This window comes from Pteronotus mesoamericanus, unplaced genomic scaffold, assembly GCF_021234165.1.
Source record: "Pteronotus mesoamericanus isolate MK-2021 breed Mesoamerican mustached bat unplaced genomic scaffold, CSHL_Meso_final contig_178, whole genome shotgun sequence".
Classification (NCBI taxonomy): domain Eukaryota; kingdom Metazoa; phylum Chordata; class Mammalia; order Chiroptera; family Mormoopidae; genus Pteronotus; species Pteronotus mesoamericanus.
The window spans coordinates 347,005-365,322 of record NW_026555074.1 but is presented as its reverse complement, the minus strand read 5'-3'; the positions used below and the strand labels follow the sequence as shown (position 1 = coordinate 365,322).

The 18,318-nt window shown below is 40.1% G+C and overlaps 1 protein-coding gene across 2 annotated transcripts in view; it reads left to right on the top strand.

Moving 5' to 3' along the window:
- The window catches only part of ATP1B4 (ATPase Na+/K+ transporting family member beta 4), a 53,611-nt gene extending 44,212 nt beyond the window's left edge, over window positions 1–9,399 (top strand). For both annotated transcript variants that reach the window (XM_054566680.1, XM_054566679.1), the window contains exon 10: window positions 9,341–9,399. In XM_054566680.1, coding sequence (XP_054422655.1) covers window positions 9,341–9,358 — 18 coding nt within the window. In that variant the 3' untranslated portion in view covers window positions 9,359–9,399. The remainder of the gene's footprint in view (window positions 1–9,340) is intronic.
- The last annotated feature ends 8,919 nt before the right edge of the window (window positions 9,400–18,318 follow it).

Genomic DNA, 18,318 nt, shown 5'->3' with positions numbered 1-18,318 from the left:
GAGTGTTTTGATCATAAATGGGTGCTGTACCTTATCGAATGTTTTTTCTGCATCTATCGAGATGATCATGTGGTTTTTCTCTTTTCTTTTATTTATGTGATCGATCACGTTTATTGACTTGTGTATATTGAACCATCCCTGCATCCCTGGGATGAATCCCACTTGATTGTGATGGATAATCTTTTTAGTGTATTGCTGGATGCGGTTTGCCAATATTTTGTGGAGGATTTTAGCATCTATGTTCATCAGCGAAATTGGCCTGTTGTTTTCTTTCTTTGTAGGGTCTTTATCTGGTTTTGGGATCAGGGTGATGCTGGCCTCATAGAAAGAGTCTGGGAGTCTTCCCTCCTCTTGGAGTTTTTAGAATAGTCTGAGAAGGACAGGGGTTAGCTCTTCCTTAACTGTTTTGTAAAATTCTCCTGTGAAACCATCCAGCCCTGGGCTTTTGTGTGCTGGGAGTTTCTTGATGACTGCTTCAATTTCCCCAGCTGTTATCGGTCTGTTCAAGCTTTCTGTTTCTCCCTCCTTCAGTATTGGAAGATTATACTTTTCTAAAAATTTGTCCATTTCATCCGGGTTTTCAAATTTCTTGGCATATAATTGTTCATAGTAGTTTCTGACGATCCTTTGTATTTCTGTGGTATCAGTTGTTATTTCTCCTCTTTCATTGCTGATATTATTAATTTGGGTCCTCTCCCTTTTATTCTTGATGAGTCTTCTTAAAGGCTTGTCAATTTTATTTATCTTTTCAAAGAACCAGCTTCTGGATTGGTGGATCCTCTGAATTGTTCTTTTTGTCTCTATGTCATTCAGTTCTGCTCTAATCTTGACTATTTCCTTCCTTCTACTAGCTCTGGGATTTATTGGTTGTTGTTTCTCCAATTCTTGAAGTTGTGGTGTTAGGTCTTTTATTTGAAATGTTTCTATCTTTTTTAGGTAAGCCTGTATTGCTCTGAACTTCCCTCTCAGGACCGCTTTTGCTGTGTCCCATAGGTTTTGGACTGTTGTCTGTTCATTTTCATTTGTTTCCAGAAATTTTTTGATGTCTTCTCTTATCTCATTATTGACCCATTCATTGTTTAATAGTCTACTGTTCAGTCTCCGTGAGTTTGCCAGGTTTTGAAGTTTCTCTTTGAGGTTGATTTCCAGTTTCAATCCCTTGTGGTCCGAGAAAAAGTTTGGTATTATTTTAATTTTCCTGAATTTGCTGAGGTTTGCTTTGTGTCCTATCATGTGGTCTATCTTTATAAAACTGCCATGAGCATTTGAAAGAATGTGTATTTTTCTTCTTTGGGATGTAAGGTTCTATATATGTCAGTTAAGTCTCTTTGATTCAGTGTGTCATTCAGTGCCACAATATGTTTATTAATGTTTTGTTTGGAAGATCTGTCTATTTTTGACAGTGGGGTGTTGAAATCCCCTACTATCAGTGTGTTGCTGTCTATATCTTTTTTGAAGTCATCCAACAATTTTCTTATATACTTGGGGGCTCCTATATTGGGATCATATAAGTTTACAATGTTGATGTCTTCTTGATAGATTCTTCCTTTAACTATTATAAAGTGCCCCTCTGGGTCTCTTTTTATGGCCTTTGTTTTGAAATCTACTTCGTCTGATACAAGTATGGCAACCCCAGCCTTTTTCTCATGTCCATTTGCTTGGAATATTTTTTCCATCCCTTTACTTTCAATCTGTGTAGGTCTCTTGCTCTGAGGTGGGTCTCTTGTAGGCAGCATATGTGTGGGTCATGTTTTCTTACCCATTCAGCTACCCTGTGTCTTTTGATTTGGGCATTTAGTCCATTCACGTTGAGAGATATTACTGATAGAATCTTACTCATCTTTTCTCTTTGTACCTGTGTTCTTCTCTCTCTCATTCTTTTCCTTCATCTGCTTAAACCAGTCCCCTTAGCATATCTTGAAGTGCTGGTTTAGTAGAGATGTATTCTTTTAGCCTTCTCTTGTCTGGGAAACTCCGTATTTCCCCTTCTATTTTAATGGAGAGGTTAGCTGGGTAGAGCAGCCTTGGCTGTAGGCCCTTGCTTTTCATGGCTTGGAATATTTGTTGCCATTCCCTTCTGGCTTGGAGTGTTTCTGTTGAGAAGTCAGCTCCTAGGCGTATCGGGGCCCCCTTGTATGTTACTTTCTCCTTCTCCCTTGCTGCCTTGAGGATTCTCTCTTTGTCTTTTATAGTTGCCATTTTAATGATGATGTGTCTTGGAGTGGACCTCCTTGAGTCCCTCTTGAGTGGGGTCCTCTGTGCCTCCTGGATCCATGAGAGCCTTTCTCTCCTCAAATTAGGGAAATTTTCCATCATTACTTTTCTGAGGAGGTTCTCTATCCCTTGCTCCTCTTCTTGATATGTCTTGACCCAGCACCAGTTTATATGCCCACCTCTAAACCAATAACTGAAAAAGGAAAACAAGATTGGCTGAGACCAATCATGAGACACTTCCCAGGATCGACACATCACTGTCTAAGCAATTTTAGAGTTCTGTTAGCATCGAAGAAAGTATGATTTGCTGTTAGCTACTAACCAGCTGGCATCTGCCATACAAATGTTGATACAGTCCTTTTTCAGATATGTTATGGAGAATTTTTGCAGATGGGTCAGTATATTTTGTACTATATTATTTTATACACTATTTTTTCTGATTGGCTATTAAAATTGTATTGGCTTCACAAAATGAACTGGAGAGCTGTCTATCTTTTTCTATGGTGTGGAATATACACCTTTAACTTACAATACACATCTTTAACATTTTGCAATATACATTTAAAAGTTATTATATTTCTTTATGTATAATACACGGATTTCACAACAAAGAAATTGCTCTTGGATATTATCCAAAAGTAACATAGAAATGTTAGTATAATCTCTTTGCAGCTATATTTGTAAATAGCATTTTTTTTGCTAGTATCTTCTTCTCATTGAATATTATATTTTAATGGCTATACAAAATGATAAGGGGAGATTTTCATATTTTTCTATGGTTGAAATAGCATATAGGTTAATAGGAATTAGCATGGAATCATTTTTGTCCTTTAATAACTAAGTACAATCTATGCTTCTGTAAGTTGTAGTGCCTCATTACTCAGTCCTCTGTTTTCTACTCATCTCTTTTCCCAGGGGATCTTGTTCAAGTTCCTGGTTGTTAAACACCGTCAATTCGCTACTGATTTCCAAATTTACATTTCCAACTCCAGACCTGCATATCCCAGAAGGCCTACTTAATATCTCCACCCTGGTCACTAGAAGAGATCATAAACCACATTTCTGAAACAGTACTCTTGCTTTTTGCTTTCTTCTCCATCCCAGAAATGGTACCACCATCCACTCATTTATTGCTCAAGCCTAAAAACTAGGAGCCATCCTTATCTCCTTTCATTCCTGCAGCCTTTACAACCCCCATAAAAACAATCTAAATATGTGTCAATTTTACTCTCAAAATATATTTTCAATCTCTCTCCATGTGTCCATATCCACCAACACCACTTTAGACTAAGTCAAATCATGACCATTTATTGCTGGGTCAGCTGCAACAACTTACAAACTGTTATCCCTATTTATACACTTAATCCCATGTAAAAGCATATCTCATTTATTGCACTTCTATTGTGCTTTGCAGACATTGCATTTTTTTTTTTATAAATTGAAGGCAAGACAATCCACCAGCAAAAAGATCATCAGTCACTGAAGGCACAGATGATGGTTAGTATTTTTTAGCAAAAAAAATATTTTAAATTAAGATATTTACATTGTTTATTAGAAATAGTGATATTGCACACTTAATAGACTACAGAAAAGTGGAAACATAACTTTTATATGTACTGGGAAACAAAAAAATTGTGACTTGCTTTATTGTGGTGGTCTGGGACCAAACCCACAATTTCTCTGAAGTGTGCCTATAATCTCTATTCTATGCAACATCCATTGCAAAACTGTTCAAAGCTGATGGTACCACCACTAGAAACACTAAGATGTTGTCCCCTTATATCTTGAATAAAAGTCAGTATTCTTAATACTGCTTCTGAGGCCATGCAAGATGACACTTTTGTCTGTTTCCAACATCAAGTCATTCCAATCCCTCCCTAATTTACCCTGCTTTCACACACTGGTTTTTTTTTTTTATTCTTTGAAGATTTGAAGCTTTTCTACACCAAGACTTTTGCCACTGGAGTTCTGGGTCTTGGCTCAAGTGTCACCTCATAGAGACCTTCCTTAAACTCATTATTTATAGGGGACGATCTCAAATGTCTGTATAGTCTCTATCTCTCACCTCAACCTACATGTTAGCTTTATATCACATATTTCAATTTATAATTACCTTGCTTATTTATTTAAATTTTTCACTTATTATTCCATCAATGGGATATACATGGCATGATGGCTGGGTACTTTTTAATATTTTCCATCACATTTTGTTAAGTGAACATACTATGTGTTTAATAACTATCAAAGGAATAAAAATTATGGATCTCATGGTTAAGATAGAATCTAAGTTGGCAGATATATGCAAAAAATGAAACAAGACCACCTTCTTACTCCATACACAAGAATAAACTCAAAATGGATTAAAGACTTAGCCCTGGCTGGTATGGCTCAGTGGATTGAGTGCCAGACTGTGAGCTGAAATGTCACTGGTTTGATTCCCAATAAGGGCACATGCTTGGATTGTGGGCCAGGTTCCCAGTTGGGGGGTGTGTGGAAGAGGCAACTAATTGTTTCTCCTGCATGTTGATATTTCTCTCATTCTCTTTCTCCCTTCCTTTCACTCTTTCTGAAAATAAAAAAATAAAATATTTTTTAAAAAATAAAAAAAGACTTAAATGTGAGACTTGAAACCATAAAACTCCTAGAAGAAAACATAAGCAGTAAAATCTCAGACATTTCTCTTAGTGATATTTGTTTCTGATATATCTCCTTGGGCAAAGGAAACAAAAGTAAAAATAAGTAAGTAGGACTACATCAAAATAAAAGTTTTTTCACAGCAAAACCCCTCAACAAAATGAAAAGAACCTACTGAATATGAGAAGATATTCACCAATGATACATTGATAAGGGCTTAATGTCCAAAATTTATAAAGAATTCCTACAACTCAACACCAACACCCCCAACAATCCAATTAAAAAATGGGCAGACGACATGAATAGACACTTCTCTGAAGAGGATATACAGATGGCCAATAGACATATGAGAAGATGCTCAACATTGCCAGTCTCAGAGAAATGCAAATTAGTAGCATAATGAGATATCACCTTGCACCTGTCAGAATGGCTATCATCAATAAATCAACAAATGAGAGGCGTTGGCAAGGATGTGGAGAAAAGGGATCTCTTGTGCACTGTTGGTGGGAATGCAGATTGGTATAGTCACTACAGTAAACAGTATGAAGAGTCCTCAGAAAATTAAGAATGAAATTGTCTTATGATCCAGCGATTCCACTTCTGGGTATTCATCCAAAGAAACTCAAAACACTGATTCAGAAGAATATATGCCCCCCATATTTATTGTAGCATTATTTACAGTAGCCAAGATATGGAAGCAACCCAAGTGTCCGTCAACAGACAAGTGGATAAAAAAAGTGGTAGTACATCTAAACAATGAAATATTACTCAGCCATAAAACACAATGAAATCTTACCATTGGCAACAGATGGGGGTCCTGGATGGTATTACACTCAGTCAAATAAGTCATTCAGAGAAAGACAAGTACCATATCATTTCACTTATATGTGGAATCTAAAGAACAAAAATAAACAAACAAAGTAGAAACAGACTCACAGACACAGAGACTGGCCTGGTGATTGCCAGAGGGAAGGGGGTTTGGGGCTCCAGGTGAAAGAGGTGAAGGGATTGAGAAGTACAAAATGGTAGTTATGAAATAGTCATGGGGATGTAAAGTACAGCATAGGGAATACAGTCAATAATATTGTAATAAATATGTATGTAATAAGTGTGTATGGTTCCCAGAGGGTATTTGAAATGTCAGTGCATTTTTTTTTACAAAATGTCAATTTTGTAAAGTACATGACTGTCTAAGCACTATGAACACTTGCAACTAATACAAAATAATATTGAATGTAAACTGTAATTGAAAAATAAAATTTAAAAAAGAGAGAGAGTCTAAGTTGGAAATACACAATTGTGATAGAGGTAGTATTTAAAATTATGGAAATGAATAAGCTTATCCAAAAAGATCATATAGAATGAGAAGACAAGGAGTCCGAGGACAAAACTGGGGAAACACCAACTTTGGGGCCTTTGGCAGAAGAACAAGCAATTCAAAGAAACTGAGAAAAATAAGGCAGAGCAAAAGGAGAAACATCAATAGAATGTGATGTCACAGAAACCAAGGTAGGATGGAGTGTCAAAGATGGTATGGTCAACAGAATCAAACCCTGTTGAAAAATCACATGAAAACTAACTTTCAAAGTATCCACTAGCTTTTGTACTGGAGTAGAGACTGCTGGTGACCTTATCAGAGAATTTTCACTAACTTTGTTGAGGGGCAAAAACCAAAGTACAACAGCTTAAATGGTGAAGGTAACACAATGAAGTGGACATAGTATAGACTACTTTCTAATAAGAAGAGAGAAAGGCCAGGACGTAGAGGGAGGAAATTATTCTAAGATCAGAAGGAACTTGAACAGTTTTACTGTATGGGGGAAAAAGTACCCAGTAGCATGGGAAAGGGGGGAGGTGCCGGAAATACAGGAGAAATAAGATGTATTGAAGTCTTTGAGGCAAAGGAACAGAAGGGACTGGGATCTAGAGCATGAAGATTGGGTTTAGCAGGGAAATCTAAGGGACTTCGTGTGACTCAATTGCTGGATTTTTCTCTCTCTCTTTTTTTTTTTTAGATTTTTAAAAAGATTTTATTTATTTTTAGAGAGAGGGAAAGGGAAGGAGAAAAAGAGGGGGAGAAACATGAATTGCTTCTCATACACTCCCAGCTGGTGACCTGGCCTGCAACCCGAGCACATAGCTTGACAGGGAATCAAACCAGGACATTTACAGTTCACAGGCCAGCACTGAATTCACTGAGCCACACCAGCCAGGGCTGAATTTTCTTAATGAGAGGAACTCCAAGATTATCTGCTTAGGATGAGAAGGGAAGAGTGAAGACATCTTGAGATTGTATAGAAAGATTGATAGAGCAACTGAGAGTTATGGTAGAGGAAGCTGAACCAAAAAGAGTCCCCCTTGCACCCACTCATCCAACTCCCAGGTTAGAAATTCATTCCATTTGTCTGAGTGTTGTCTGTCTGAAACTCTTGGAAACAAAGAATCGTGTTTGACTCATGAAATTCCCAGTGCAGCCCCCCAGCCAGCCAGCCCTGTAGGAGGCATTGTGCTAAGAAAAGTAGGTCCCAGGCAGAGCTCAGTGTGAGCCCAACGTTCCCGCCAAGCAGGGGGCGTACTGCCAATGCTGGTGGGTCCCAACACGCCTTGCGGCAAAGCTCAGAGCTCATATCTGCGACGCACTACCCCGTTTATCCCAGCTGGTGTTCGTGTGGTAAGCGGATTGGCTTCACTCTTTGTTAGGAGAACGCGTGGGTGAAAAAGTAAAGAGGCCAAGGAGGAGGCCAGGACTGGGCAAGAACTGAAGTGGGACTGATCAAGGACGTGAGGGGCCAATCGGTAGGCGGCCACCGATTACCACAGTTGAGGCGGCCGTCTGCTGACTAGGCCCCGTCGACCATGGCCCTGGCCTTAGGTGACGCTAGAAGCGGTTTCCGCTACAGCGACATACTCCTGTTCATCAATGAAGAGGTGGTCAGTAACGGCGGCGGCCCGGACTTCTACTTGACCTTCTGCGAACGGCCCTGGAACGAGATAGAGGACCAGCTTTGGGCCGTCCTGACCAACCCTCAGGTGCCGCGCCCCCTCAAGAGGGCCTGCGCCTGGAGCGCGCTGGCTTTGGGCGTGCGTGTGGCCGCAAGGCAGCGCGAGCAGCACGCGCGCGGGGTCCGCCATCTGCAGGAGCAGTTGCACGAGCACGAGACCGCTTCTGGGGCTCTGGCTGCCCAACTGCAGCAGCTGCGCATGGAGCGCGATTTGCTGGTCTTGCAGTTGGGCCGTGTGCGGGAAGACCTGCAACGGGCGCTGGACGAGCGCGAGGCGGTGCGCCGGCAGTTGCTCCAGGCCGAAAGTCGGCTCCAGATGGAGTCACCACTACAGCGGCTCAGGTATGCTATGTGGCCTCCGAATGTGCAGGAGCGGAAACAGGTGCCAGCCAAAATGTCGCAGCGTAGGTTGGATGCAGGTTCCCAGACGGAGGAGACCCAGATGGCCTCAACAACAGGCGTGCTTTGCGTGCCAGGACTTCCAGATCTCCAAATGCCTGCTGGGATGACCTATCGACCTGGAAAGTGCCCTGCAGGTGGATCCCAAGAAGAGATAGTCGTAAAGTGTGAGGAGGGGAGCCCAGGCCAAGAGGAAGGTCCTGTGGGGCCCCACTTCATAAACCCCTCAGGGAACAGCCGTAGCCAGGAAGAGAAGCAGCAACCTCAGGGACAGGTGCCCAGTCTATCAAAAGGTAAGAAAACCTTTGTATCACAGAAAGAGGGGAAACCCAGACCTTGTGTGGAGGGATTGGAACTGCCTATGGTAGAGATCGTAAATAATTTTTCCAGACACTTGGCTTGCAATAAATGCAAGAAAATCTAGATGTTAATAAGATGGGAACCCTTGGCCCCAAACAAGCTCCTCACTTGAACTCAGGGATGTAGAAAAAGAATGGATAAATACTCCCAAGAGGAATCAATTTCTGGAGGCTCCCTTCTGATTGAAAACTTTTATTTACATATAGAAAATTTGAAAACCCAGCAAACAAAAATTGTCGTTATCCTTCCATCAAGCAATAACCATTTTTAGCATTAATATAGCCATTTCCACATATTGAGCTCTTCCCCCAATTTCATATTATACATGAATGTATATATGTGTATATAGCGTGTATTATTTTAAAGAAATATGGAATTGAATATGTTCATTAATCTTTTAAAGGAAAATTTCTCTAATTGCATTTAAGTTCACAGGTGGTGGACTGTGTGGATGGCTGCTACCAATTGGTTGACACCCTACAGAGGCTGACATAATGTAACATTCTTTTTCTCCTTTCTGTATCCTCCTTAACCTCCTCTCTCCCATAATACCAGGTCTTCAGCTGAGAATAATGATACTTTTAGAACATAAAATAGATTATATTCTGGGAACACTGGTTTTCCTTGAGAATGCAATTATTATGCTATAATCTGCAGCAATGTTCATATTTGTTTCTTGATTTGGTTTCTATAACATTCATAGGTGAGAGCCTGTTCTTTGTGTCTCTAAGCTCCAGAAACCTATGTGAAGCTGAAGAAGCCCTGGCTCCCAGTGCGTGAATCTTCATGAAATAACCTGGTTCTGAGCAAGCAGCCTGCACCTCAGTGAAACTTCAACTGGCTGGAGCTAAAAAGAAGGTGAAGAAATCAGGGAAAAGGAGACATTCTGGCACACGTATTTTGGAACAAGGGAGAGCAGACAGATTTTATTAGAACTTAATCTTTCTGTTGGGGAGGAGGGATTAATATAGCACAGTTCAAATGGGGTTAGGAGAATAGCATTACATTTTAGAGATTATAGCAATTTTATTGAGTTTTATTCATTAATTGAACAAATAGTTATTGCCTAATATTTGTTAGGAACTACAATTATATGTTATTATCTGGTGCATGCATTATACCCCGTTGAGTGAGTTTAACTAGATGACAGAAGAGAGCCTAATTTGAGATAGAGTGTAGACCAGGGGTGTCTGCTTTGCCTAACATGTACTATGGCTTTTGGGTGAACCTAACTGAAATAGTGTCAAGATCCATCTCTACAATTTTGGAGGCAAAGTCAAAGAGACTTTCCTGGAAGGATCTGAATGACTGAAATGCTTAGAAATGAATGGGCAGTGGCGAAGGTCAGGAAAGTGGCCTCACAGGAATGCAAGCAGGACTTTTCTGGTCTGCTTATTTCCTCCCTTGAGAGGGACAGCTATCCTCTCAAGGATAGGGAGGGAGGGGGGCTTCTGTGGGGCCTTCGATCATTTTGTTGTCTGAAAGACCACTGGGTGACTGCCTTAAAGAAAGGCAGTGCTTAGGGGGTGCTGGTTGTATACGGAAGCCCTGAGCCGTGGCCACTTGCATCTCAAGTCCCTTTCCAGTCAAGAGTGGATGAAGAGCAAAAGGAATTCCAAGGACAGACCTCGTGCTTCTCTTGGGAGGACTAGCTGGGTTAAAAATAGACTGAACTGGGTGGGACAGGCACTCTTGAGAATGCCTCTGTGCTTCTTGTCTTCCACTTGGTGTGTTCTCTGTGGGCCCCCAGAGGCAGGTGGAGCCTAGGGGGTGGGAAGTTAGATCAGCCTCCAGTTTGAACAAAAGATGTCCTAGGGTTTCCCCTCTGAGATCCGCCCAGCTCACCAGGCTCAACCTTTGTCAGGATTTTCTGATTCTAACTAATAATAAAGTGTGTGCATTTTCCTGCTGTGTCTTCTGCATAGTGTGTATCTCGGGTACGTTTGCTCAGAGGCTGCAGCTTCAATCTGCATCGTCCTTCCTTCCCACTGAGGTGAAAGGTCAATCTCATTCACTACTGAAGGGGCCCGCCTCTTCCTGTCGGTTACTTAAGAATGGGAGGGAGGGGGATTCTGTGGGGCCTTCGACCATTTTGTAATTGTCCCTGCTACCCTCGCTGTCCAAGTCCACATGGTCCCCCGAAAGTGGGCATCTCTGCTGCTCCTGGGCCTGTGGGGTATGAGAGGTGAGGTGGGGAGGGGTTTCTGCCTAGGCTACCAGACCTAATGCCTAGGGTCGAGCCTGTGTATACCGTTTCTCTGAGACCCTGTCCCGTTCGGTAGGAATTTCCCTCCCTATTTCTTTTTTTAACTTTTTTTTTGTTGATACTATTACAGATGTCTCCCTCTCCCCTCCTTTGCCCACCGCCACCCAACCCCACTCCTGCATTTCATTTCTGTTTTTCAAGGTGTTGTCCCCTCCCTCCTGTGCACAATCCCATCAAGGTGCTCAGGATTGTTTTATCAGTGCCGGCTTTAAGATACTCTTTTGTGTACTGATAGCTTCCTGGAATTTTGGGAGGATGGGACACAGATGAGACTTGGGAATGTTATAGTACATTTTAATCTGGTAGTTCTTGATGTGTAGTTTATGGACCAACAGCGTAAGGACCACCCGGGTACTTGTTACAACTGCAAATTCTCATGCTCCACTCCCCAGACCTGACTCCGGAAGTCCTGGGGTTGGAGCGTAATAGGTGTTTATGATGCCCCCTGAAGTTTGAGAACCTTTCTTTGTAATCCATAGTGTAATATGAACAAATCTCATGGCTGGTTCATTTGGGGTCTCAGAACACATTGTGCTGTCCATTGGAATGTCTGTACATCTCTATGAAAGCAGACTCAGCCCTGGGTATTATCTCTGCCATAGGTCAATGTTATTACCCCATATTTCAGGACTCACTTTTTTCATAGCAAACTGCATGAATTTTTGGCCAGAATCATTGATGCTGGCTGTCAATTATCACTTCATTCTGGGCTGGGCACACACAGGTAAAGGCAGTTAAGTTATTTAAGGGAAGAGTCTGGCCTTTGGAGCCAGAGAGACCTGGGTTTATATATCTGCTCTGCCATTCACTTAGCTGTGTGACCTTGAAAAAGCCACTGAATTTCTCTGATCCTCCAAAATTATTGGCTCCTTACCCCTGGTTCTGCTGTGATGATGAGGTAATGCGTATAAAGGATACCCATTTAGTGACTCCTCACACCACTAAGTGCCTACTATGTGACACTTTATGGTCATAATCCCCTTGGTCACTGTCAGAGCTCTGTAAAGTATAGGTATTATAGATACCTTTATTAATAGTTCTTCAAAGAGGACATTTTACTCCCATTTTACAGGTGTGCTAACTCAGTTGGGAGTTGGTGAAGCCTGGGTTCTAACCTCGATTTGCCTGGAACCAGACTCCATACCCTTTCTGCTGTATCACAGTGCCTCAACGTTTTGCCCTTATCAATTAATAGCAGTTAACAGGGTCTCCCAATACCTTGACCAATGGAACGGATTATAATGGAAGGACTCTGAGTCATAGAGGCAGTATCGGGGAGAGGGAAGTGGGTGGAGATGACAAAAGAGTCAGGCAGGCTTGGTTGATGCGGAGTGTTGGTGCTAGAAAAGAAGGTGCTGGAAGAAGAGGATTGTGGACATGGATCCCAGAGGTGTCAGCCTGGTGAAACCAGCAGAGACAGAGATACAGGAAACAAAGCAGCATGTGGTGGTTGGTATGTTCCCTGCCCCACCTCCACAGAGCACCTTGCCATCACCACTTCCACTCCTTTTCGTCTCAACTGCAGAAGGTAAGTAGTGGTTCCCATCCTGACCCTGCCTGTGGGGGCCTCTGCAGGCAGCATGTGTGCAAGTGTAGGGTTGGGGAAAGAAGCTCTCAGGTGTGACAGGGAGCAACAACAGTTTGCTTAACAGTGAGTGATAAGTGTGCTTCTGCATCTACCTGGGGATGAGAGAGCTGTGCATGATGCATGGTAAAGTTCAGGTGACTGGACTAATGAACAACGTTAAATAATTTTTCTTTATAATGGCATTTCAAATGAGGGGAAAGCCCTGATGTATGGCAGGAGTGAAGGCTTTGTCCTCTCATGAAGCCAGCTGTCCTTTGTGAGCAGAATGCAAGAGAGAACCAAGAGATTCAAAGCCCCCTCTCTTGGGAACTCACCTTCCTGAGGCCCTTTCTGATTATCAAAGTAAACTGGATTCACCAAAGCAGAAATATAAAAGGCAATGAAAACCATCCACAATCCTTAAACCTGGAGGTGACTGCTGTTTATATTTTAATGTGCTTTGTATACATGCCGACATGTACATGTATACGTATATACCAAGACAGGATGTGGTACATACTTTTTTTGTAGCCTCCCTGACTGTAGTAGTAGCTCCAGTCTGGAGCCTTCTTACAGTGGACTCTACACCTAGCATGGGTGGGTGGGTGGGTGTGTGTGTGTGCGCGCGCACATATATATACACAGACATGCACCAAAACAGAATAGTACATATTTTTTAACATGCACTTTTCATTTAACAATAAGACAGGCATATTAATATTACTTGAGAAAGTGTTTTTAAATGGCCATGTAACATTCTTTTATGTCAATGTTTCAATTTGCCTAACTAGTTCTATTTTATTGGGCATTTAGCGTGTTTTCCAATTTTTATTCTCTCAACATTATGTTACTGTGCAGCTTTTCTGTACCATGACCGAGTGTAAATACCATCACTAAAAATATCTTAAGCAGTTTGAAGGATATCTTCTTTTAATTTCTATTTCTTTGTTTACTAGGAACATTTTTTCAAGTTACTTATTCAATTGCATTTTTTCTGTCATGATTTAGCTATTCATGTACTTATTCAAGTTTACTCATGGAATATCCATCTTACCTTGTTTCATATTTATTTGATAATAAGAATATCAGCCTAACCCTTTGTCATACTTAAGACTCCCAAGTATTTTCCCTTGTTTGTAATTCAAATTCCTATCTGGGGGCATTTTGATGATCAGAAGTACTAAACTTCTATATATTGAGATATTTTCTTTTCCAGTCATTTTGTTCTTTTATTCTTAGGAAAGGCTTCTTTTATTTTGAAATAAGATATACAACCATCTACATTTGATTCTATATCTTTTATAGTTGAAAAAATTTAAACTCTTTAACCATCTTTGAATTTATTTTGGTACTTATTTTGATGTTGGTGTCTAAATGTGTTTTCCCCCAAAATAATGAACCTTGTATCTCAGCATCATTTTTCAATGTTCCATTCTTTCCCCAGAGTTGAAAAGAACCTCTTTATCAAATATCAAATACACATTAGTGAGTGTGTGTATGTCTTTGTCTTGTCTGTTGAACAGTTAGCCTATTCTTATATCCAACTAACATTTGATTCTGGTTTTATAACATTTTAATAAATGCAGTACATGTTATCATTCATTATTTATCTTTTTATAAACTTTCCTGGTAGGCATCACCTGTTTATTCTCTCAGTTGAAGGTTTATAATTTAACTCTTTATTCCTCTCAGCCCCAGATGTACTTCCTTTGATTGGATTCCGTGAGGCTTACCATATAATTTCATAATTCATTCCTTTTTAAACCTAGTTTGAGTGGATTTCTGTTCCTTAAAGTTCTGTCTCAGCCCTATTCTCACACTTCACTTCCTCCTTCTGTGATCTTATCTAGACATTTGACATCCATCGTCTTTAGGAAAAAGATCCTGATCTCTATCACTAAAAAGCTCATGTTTATTGGTCACTACTATGTACTTGGTAGCACTGTGTTACTTAATTCTTTTTAAAACCCTACAAGATGGGTAGTGTCATCTCCATTTTACAGATGGATAAACTTCGGCTTAGAGAGGTTAATAACCTGTCCAACCTCATACCACTACTGTGTAGGAAAAGCCAGGATTCAAGTTCTGTTCTGTCATATCTGCCAAGCTATATTAAATAGCATTCAAAAGAAGGAAGAATGAGTATTAAATATTCTGTCTGCTTAAAAGTTGAAAATTATAGCTACTATAGATACAGAATTCTGTTTATGGAGTTGAAACTGACACAGGAACCACTATGTTATGCTAAAGGAAGGCTGTAATAGCAGAGTGCTTAAAGATATCACCTCCAAAGACTTGACTCTGAATCCCAGCTGCATTCAATGGTAATGGATTAATAGTAAATATATGTGTAATCCCCATACAGCACTCTCCACAGTGCCTGGCACACATCAATTCTAAGATGTACATTTTTTCACATTTTAACATCTTTGAAACTGGTAGGCCTCTCACAACCACCATTTAATTGGCAATATTTATGTTACAATTGTGGATGAAATAAGGTATTAAGTGCTTAATAAATGTTCAGCTATTACACAAGATGACCACTCATTCATTGCGCAAGTATTTATTCAGCATGAACTATGTGCCAGGCACTGTTCTAGGGACTGGGACAGAGTAGTAAGCACAGCAGAAATCCCTGCTGTCATGAAACTTACCTTCTAGTGGGAAACATACATGAAACAGATTAAGTAAAATATATAGGGTATCAGATGGTGATAGGTGATAAAAAAATAAAACAGTAGGGGGAATGGACAGTCTTGGGGGTGGGGAGTGCTATTTTAAATAGGGTGGTAAGGGAATGCGTCATTGGATGACATTTAAAAAGAGAACTGAATGGAATGAGAGGGTAAGTGTGATAGCTGCGGGAAGATCTTTCCAAGCAGAAGGCAGAACAGCCTTAGGGTCTTTGAAGAGTAGCAGGGTGCCAGTGTGACTGGAATGGACCTAGTCTAAGCAGGAGAGCACATGAAGTGGGTAGGGGAGCACTGCAGATTAGGGCTGGAAACTTGAAGTATGTAGGTAACGATTCCCTGAAATCCTTTCAAACAAGCTCTATATTGGAGCATAGAAACTGCATATCGGGGCTCAGAACCACCTAGTAAGGACTGTTGTCATGGTTATACTGCACTTAAAGCCACAGGATGGCTCGAGGTAGGAATGCATTCATTTAGGGAAAGTGAGGAGACAGTTCCATTTAGTCTCTTCAACACACTGATGCACAGTCAAAATGAGTCATGGTGTAGAACCATTTGAGGGCAGAATGATAAGAGTACGTGATCAGAATAATTAGATGAGGCTACTCTGAAAAAAAGTGCCATCCAGGGCTTAAACATTACTAATGAGGTACAGAACAAACTGGCCTTGCTTTGATCTTTCAAAAGGCATGCTACCCCATCATCATCTGCCCCCTCAAGTGGGCTGAACAAAACTCAAGTTATTTTAACAATACTGGAGGGCATTTATAGAGTGACTACATCACACAGGATAGAAGAGTACAGAAGTCCAGTTTCTGTAACCATTTAAGGTAAGGCATACATTTTTTTTAAAAAACCGATTGTTTCTTAGAATCCCAGATGCGGAGCAGTTAAGAACATGGCTTTTGAAGGCAGGCAGAGCTGGGCTCAAATGTCAGTGTTGTCACTTACTCTCTGTGCAACTTTGGCTAAGTAACCAACTCAAGCCTCAGTCAATACTTTCCCTATAAACTGGAATACTGTCCAACCTCAGAGTTGCTGTGAGGATTAAATGAAATAGTGTGTGTAGAGTGCACAGCACTGTAACTGCTCAGTAAAACTATAGCTGTTGTTTCTTACTAAAAATGCATTGCATACCATGATTTCTTCTGTTCATTAAGAACAGTTCTTGAAACAAAAGGGACTGAAATTTATACTGTCGTGAAAATACAAAGAGTAAGAGCAAAGAGAAAGTAAAACGTTCCTCTAGAGTTCCAAAGGCAGTTCCTGCAGTCAAGAGAATATACATTGCATTTAAAAAGATGAACCACCAAATTGACCTTTTAGATACACAGTAACCCTCACATCACTATACAGGGTGGGGCAAAAGTAGGTCTATAGTTGTGAGCATGCAAAACACAGTTTATTCTGGTATTATCATTTATTCATTATTGTTTTTTTTTTCACATGAACAATTGTAAACCTACCTTTGCTCCACCCTGTATGAAGAACCACTCTTCTGGCTATGAGTAATTTTAAAGTGCTTCTTTCAGAAGTCCTGTGAGGTGCACAGAGTTGTGAAGTATATTCAGTGAATTAGCTGAGACAATAAAGATGGGTTCTATTGAAATCCCCCTCCCCAGTCCCACAATGCAAGGCCAGGCCATTTTTTTCTTAATTAAAAGCCATTAAATATCTCACGAGGTCCAATGTTTAATTCTTTCTGCCACCCAAAGTGTCCCTTATGTAAAATGGAGTGTGTTATCACTTAATCCAATCATAACATTTGCGTATTAGACTGTGTTGTAAGGAATGTGAAGAAATTTTCAGAAAATGGATAGCTTCTGCTCTGCCCTGCCACATCACTGAGGCGTATCTTGCTGAGAATGGCATGAACTTCGAGTACAGTTCACCAATGCAGACAGACATATGCTAAAAGTACATTTATTCAGAAGTTCTTACATTTGTTATGATTTCCAGATTTTATTCAGAATGTTTTATTGGAATTTTCATGACCAGATAGACCCCCATATTTGAGGTGTCTGAACTAAAGGTTTTAATGCCTTCTTAATGATGGCACTTGGTTAATTTGCAGACCTATGAGATCATATGATTCCTATTGACAATTCAAGAGACTAGAATTTGAGGAGTTTGAGATTATACAAATTAATCCACACTCTTAAGCCTAAGTACCTGGAATAAAAATGAAGTTATACACAGTGATAATGGATTATATGATCTTTATTATTTTAGAATCCATTGATCTAAAAATCACACATATCAGATCAAATAGGAGTACCACAATATGCTTTATTTTGCAGGTATTAATTAGTTCATTAAATTGATATATCCAAAACTTGAATTGGCAGCAAGCATCGGTTCTTCCAAAGAAGCTTAGGTGAAAACAATTCTTTTTATTCATGAGCTCAAAGTCCTACTACTATCTGATCCACTGTTGTACTGGAATAAAAGTGAACTCAGTGAGCAAAGCTAATTGAACACTCAGATCCCAGATTTGGGACTTCCTATATTTAATTGGAGTTGAAGCAGTCTTTGTTTTAATCCCCTAATATTCTGGTTTTTTTAATCTTAATTCTCAAAGAAGAATAAACACACATTTGGTAATTATCTAAGATAAAGCCATGACTCCTAATGAAGAATTAGTGATATTAGTCCCCTACCCTTCATTTGAAGGTAGAACCTTTTTAAATGAACCTAGAATTTTGAAAGTATTTGAATTTCCAATTCATATACTTAGCAAGGTCACAATCTGATTTCAATAGTCTGGGTTCTAGAAAATCATCTCAAAAATATTTATTAAAATAAAGCCATCGTTCTTTATGGTGTCATCACTTTGACCAACTAACAAATAAGCAGTTGCTTTCACAGGAGACCGTTTAAAAAGAAAACATCCCTGATATACTTAGCAAGTAGGGGAGAGCATGAAAATGCATGTCATAAACTAGAGTGTTCTAAGGGAGAAGTAATTGAGCAATCTGACTTTCTACTCCAGTTTGGAATATACGCTTTTGAGATTCACAACAGGTAAAGTAGTAAAGGAAGCTGTTGATAAATCTTCCTTTTAAACAAAATGTTCTAATTCCAGTTATTGACAAAAAGTTATGGCATCAGTTAATGGCAACAGAACAGTGCATCGTGCTAAGAGGTAGATGGGGACTTGATCCTCATATTTAATAACAA